Raw genomic sequence first — 6,357 nt, forward strand, 5'->3', positions numbered from 1 at the left:
TTAATATATATATATATATATATATATATATATATATATATATATATATATATATATATATATATTATATATATATATATATATATATATATACATACATATATATATATATATATATGTATGCATATGTAACGTTAATCTGGCTTGTAAAACATATACTTAACGGAATCATTGAATTCATATCTATAAATATGTAGCGTCAATCTGGCTTGTAAACACCAACTTAACGGAATCATCTACACAATTGTATATACTAATCACAATCCCCACGTCCTGGTCTTGCAGTGTTACGCACCGTTTGGTCTGGGCCATGTGGACTTCTGCGCTGTGCCAATGGACCAAACACCCGTCCACGTGTTTGTGCCCGACGCGTGCGCTCTACCGAATCTGCAGCCCAAAACGTTTATGGGTCGAAAGATTCTACTAGTAGGAGACTCAGTCACAAGGTATGCTATCACTAGGAAGGTGTGTGTGTGGGTGTTTTTTAATGTTTGTACTTGTATGTATGTTTCCTTGTGCATCTATTTGTATGTGTGTTGTGTGTGTGTTCTCATATGTATGCAAATGCACATGTTTGCGGTTAGAATAAAATTGGAGTGAAAAGGCGTACGCTGCCCAATCTGTAACCTAAATCATTCCTAGATGGAAAGGTACTGCTAGTTGGAGATCTGGCCACTAAGCGGTTACACAATCCGAGAATCGATCACTGGTAGTGTATGTGTATATGTGTGCCTGTGTGTAGACGTATAAAAGGAGTCTCACTCACACAGTTTCATATATGTCGAGCTCATTTGCCCACAGAGCTTTGACCGTGTATTTTATTTTACTAGTAAGAACGAAACACCCCATCTGACTATGCTTGCGCGCGTGACAGATAGTGTAGAATGGCTGAAACAGTAGAATATGATTGCCACAGATATATACAGGCATATATTTTACCACAGATATATACAGGTATATATTCATAAATACATACATACGTACATACATGCATACATACATATACACACACATATACATACATACATACATATATCCATACTTACATACATACATATATACATACATACATGCATACATACATACATACATACATACATACATACATACATACAACATACATACATACATACATACATGCATACATATATACATACATACATACATACATACATACATACATACACACACACATACATACATACCTACATATATACATACATACATACCGACATACATACAGACATACATACATACCTACATACATACAAACATACATACATACATACATGCATACTAGTATGACGTGACTGGCTGCTATACTCTAAACCCAAAACCCTATTAAACCCTAAAAACCTAAAACCCTATCCCCTCCATCACCCGCAGGGCCTTTGCCATAGGCTTGATCGCTTCTCTCTCGAATGTGTGGGGCTTCCCATACGACGTGACTGGTGCTGTGCGTCTAGAGAAGGTGCTGAGCTCATTCTGCGTGGGATGGCGTAAGCAGGCGGCGATGGTGTGTTGGATCACCCTCAAGAAAGAATCAGCCGGTCTTCAGCTGAGCAGAGCTATGCGTGTGGGCCAGAGAGACGATGTTGTGGCGTTCAATATAGGTAAGGTTTGACGGGGGGCTGGGTGGGCCGGGTTGGTAGGTATGACTGTGTGGTCTTTCTATGGTAGGTATGGCTTTGTGGTCTTTCTATGGTAGGTATGACTGTGTGGTCTTTCTTTGATAGGTATGACTGTGTTGTCTTTATTTGGTAGGTATGACTGTGTGATCTTTCTTTGGTAGGTATGGCTGTGTGGTCTTCTATGGTAGGTATGGCTGTGTGGTCTTCTATGGTAGGTATGGCTGTGTTGTCTTTATTTGGTAGGCATGACTGTGTGGTCTTTCTTTGATAGGTATGGCTGTGTGGTCTTTCTATAGTAGGTATGTCTGTGTTGTCTTTATTTGGTAGGTATGACTGTGTGGTCTTTCTTTGATAGGTATGGCTGTGTTGTCTTTCTATGGTAGGTATGGCTGTGTTGTCTTTATTTGGTAGGTATGACTGTGGGGTCTTTCTTTGATAGGTATGGCTGTGTTGTCTTCCTATGGTAGGTATGGCAGTGTTGTCTTTCTTTGGTAGGTATGACTGTGTGGTCTTTGGTATGTATGGCTTTGTGGTCTTTCCTTGGTAGGTATGGCTGTGTGGTCTTTCTTTGGTAACTATGGCTGTGCGGTTATTTTTTTTGCTATGGCAACTCGGCTACCTCTTAGATCAGCACTTGCGAGTGTGACTTTGTAGGCCGATATCGTGGCTTTCGATATAGGCAATTTTGGCCGGGAGTTGGTTTTGTATGTAAGGTTGTGCGGTCTCGTACATATTCAATGTGAATACGGTTATAGGTATGACCGTAGGAAGGCAATGTAGGTAGGTTATGATTATGTGACCATATGTAGCCAATGTAGGTAGGTTGCAGATGTAGTTGTCTGGCCCTGAAGCCCTGAAACCCTAGAACCCTAAATTCTGATTAGTACTCTGTATCTGTCTGTAGGGTTGCACTACCGTGAGAAGGAGGGAGGATTGCGAGACTCGCTAGAAGAAGTTAAGAATACTCTACGTGGAACAGAACCGTAAGTGGACGTGTTATGTTAAATTATATGTATTATATATACTATACAATCATACATTATATATAAGTATATATGCCATATATTCATACACTATAGACGTGTATATACTATACAATGAAACTCTATATGTAAGTGCATATACTATTTAATGATACACAATAATGATACTCTATATATAAGTATATATACTATATAATGAACATTATATAGAAGTGTGTATACTATTTAATGATGCACTATATATATACTGATACTATATATATATATATACATTATATATAAGTATATAAACTAAATAATGAAACTCTATATATAAGTATATAGACTATATAATGGTATTCTATATCAGTATATATACTAAATTATGATACGGTATTTATAAGTATATATACCATATAATAATGCGCTATATATAAGTGTATATACAAAATAATGCTATACTATATAGGAGTGTAATACTCTCTCGTATACACGCCTATTCTTTTATTTAAATAATACCTACCTTACCAGAGGGCAGCCAAAGACCTTCTCGCCGTCACAGTCTGGTACGGGCAGTTCTACGCCTCTGGTGGCGTACATGGAGACTACACCACAGTGGTTTCATCGAGGTTACTACACGCAGAAGCAATGGCAGGTTAACGCAATCGACTTCATGACAGATGGCGAGTATGACCGGTGCCATATACTGAATAGGACGGTATGTGAGAATACGTATATTATGTATACAACGTATATTACGTATACTACGTATACTACGTATCGGTATACGTTTTTGCTCGGAAGTACGTTTAGGGTGTGAGTGTAGTACGACCGCTGTCGTGTGTTTAATAAGACGGTATGAAAAACTACGTGTAATGATACGTTATTTGCTCGGTAGTACGTTTACTGTGTGAGAGTGTGCTACACCCAGAACGCGTGGCACGTGCTTCAGTAAACATGTCTTGTTACACCAACTGATTGGGCAGCAATAACTCCTACGTATATTTAGTATGCGAGAGCGTGGTGCCAATCACCTGTGCCTGGTAGTTTGGGATTGTCTGTGTAGTCAGAGTCTCAGGGATGTGTGTCGGCTGCTATGACTCGTATGTTGGGAGAAGTATCTCACATCTCGCCTAAACCAACACCTTAAATACGAAATCTTAACCCTAAACCCTAAAATATGATATGGTTCTTGTTACGCAAGGGACCGATGGGCGCGCTTGCAAATCACTTTCGCCAGCTACAGTGTGATACAACGTGACACCAGTTATATACCGCACACACACTCAACACTCCACATTCCACACTCAACACTCAACACTCAACAATCTAGTCTCAACACTCAACAGCCAGCGAACTCAACAGTTAACAGTGTGAGGCATCAGTAGCACATACAATGAGAGCATGAGGAATTAATTTATCACAAATGAGAGTATGTGGATTAAATATACCACAAGTGAGAGTATATGGACTAAATATAATACAAGTGAGAGTATATGGACTAAATATACAACAAATGAGAGTCTGTGGATTTTCTATAACACAAGTGAGAGTATATGGATTATCTATAACACAAATATGAGTATATGGAATAAAGATCACACAAGTGAGAGCATGAGGAATCAATCTAACACAAATGAGAGCATTAAATCTATAAGGCGTGTGCATGCACACGCACAAGTGAGAGCGTGAGGCACAAATATATCCCGTACCTTCACAGAGCCGACAGTGTGCATAAGTCACTAACATCTCTCTCTCTCTCTCTTTCTCTTTCTCTCTCTCTCGCTCGCCGGCATGGCTATAAATAGATTACTCCAGGGTTGCATCCACTGGCCAATCAGTTCAACGATCAGACTCTTCCGGTCATGCGGGGGCTGCACAAGCAGCAGCTTGTGGCTATGGTTCCTCTGTGGCATGCCTTTGCAATGCTACCACCTGTCGGTATGTGTGTGTGTGTATTTACTATGACTAACTCTTAAGACCTAAAGCCCTGGCCCATCCCATTCGGGGTAGTACATGTATGTATGTGTGGGCGAGTACGTAAACGGTGCATGTGTCGGTATGTATATGACATAGGTTTTGTACGAATATGTATGCACGAGCTAGTACATATATGTACATATAGGTTACTACTATGTATACGTATGTGTGCGTTGGTGAAATTATTTATGTATGTATACAATTGTACATATATGTATATATGCGTTAGTATTTATATTATGCATATATGTGTTTATACGTATTTGTATGTATACGTTAGTACGTATACATATATCTGCGTAGGTACGTATATGTATATATGCGTTAGTATGTATGTTATGCATATATGTGATACGTTGATACTTATATGTATGTATACGTTATTACGTCTACATATATCTGCGTAGGTACGTATATGTATATATGCGTTAGTATGTATATTTTGCATATATGCGTTTATACGTATATACATGTATACGTTAGAACGTATACACATGTCTGCTTAGTACGTATATGTATGTACGCGTTAGTGCAAATAGCATTTATGTATTAGTAGAGTACATGTATATGTGTATGCATTAGACGTATATATATGTATGTGTACGTTAGTACGTATATGTATATATGCGATAGTGCGTATCTACATACACGGGTTAGTACGTATACGTATTAATTCGATAGTACGAATATACATCTAAATGTTAGTTAGTATATGTATATGTGCGATAGTATGTACATGTATATATATCACCTGTCGAATTGCAACGTTGTAGCCTGTCCCATACATTTACGTATATGTCTGCCACCTGAATTTACCTCAGTTTCCCACTGTTCCAATCTCAGCCCTCCAGATGTATTGGTGTGTGACTAGAATTTAAACATATAGTGGTTGGAGTATACGTAAACATCTCTTTCTTTTGTACTTATCTCATACCCTCCAGATGTACTGGGACGACGTCCGAACGATGACAAGCTGGATTGCACGCACAGCTGTCTATTGCGGGAGAGACACATATACCGTATACAGATGCTGCAGGTGTGTATGTATCAGTGTTGACGGTATACACACACACACACACACACACACACACACACACACACATATATATATATATATCTATATATACATATACATAAATACATATATATATATATGAATATATATATATATATACATATATATATATATATATATATATATACACACACACACACACACACACATATATATATATGTGTGTGTGTACGTGGATGTGTTCAATGTGGGTGATAATATGTATGAGTATCCATGTCTTTGTGTCATAGATCCTGCCAGTTATAGTAACATCGCAAGTAAAGATATCTGTAGGAGCAATATTTGTGGCCTTTTCGTAGTACGAAATGTCACTCAATAGAATAGTATCTGACATTGGGTAAGGCCCACACATCCGTTTCTTTGAAGTACCAACCACACACTGACACCGTACACATATACATATACAGGTGCATATGTATATACATATAATGTGCATATACAAATATATACACATTACACACGTACATGATATACATATACAGATATACGTATACACATACATATGCATATACATATTCATAAACATACACATATACATATACTTATACACATACATAAAAATAAATATACGCAGATACATATACATATACATATAGATACACATACACACTTACATATTATATCTACATATACATATACATATAGAAGAAACTTTTCGCATGCGTACGTTTTGAAATATACACACACACAAACACGCACACACACACGC

General features: G+C 37.8%; 1 protein-coding gene across 2 annotated transcripts in view; it reads left to right on the forward strand.

The window, feature by feature from the left end:
- The window catches only part of SARC_11631, a gene marked incomplete at both ends in the record, with an annotated part of 8,491 nt that extends 3,957 nt beyond the window's left edge, over positions 1–4,534 (forward strand). For both annotated transcript variants that reach the window (XM_014294278.1, XM_014294277.1), the window contains 5 exons: positions 286–446; positions 1,387–1,613; positions 2,536–2,614; positions 3,125–3,311; positions 4,402–4,534. In XM_014294278.1, the coding sequence (XP_014149753.1) occupies positions 286–446; positions 1,387–1,613; positions 2,536–2,614; positions 3,125–3,311; positions 4,402–4,534 (787 nt within the window). The remainder of the gene's footprint in view (positions 1–285; positions 447–1,386; positions 1,614–2,535; positions 2,615–3,124; positions 3,312–4,401) is intronic.
- Between the last annotated feature and the right edge of the window lie 1,823 nt (positions 4,535–6,357).

The sequence above is a fragment of the Sphaeroforma arctica genome (assembly GCF_001186125.1).
Source record: "Sphaeroforma arctica JP610 unplaced genomic scaffold supercont1.1797, whole genome shotgun sequence".
Classification (NCBI taxonomy): domain Eukaryota; class Ichthyosporea; order Ichthyophonida; genus Sphaeroforma; species Sphaeroforma arctica.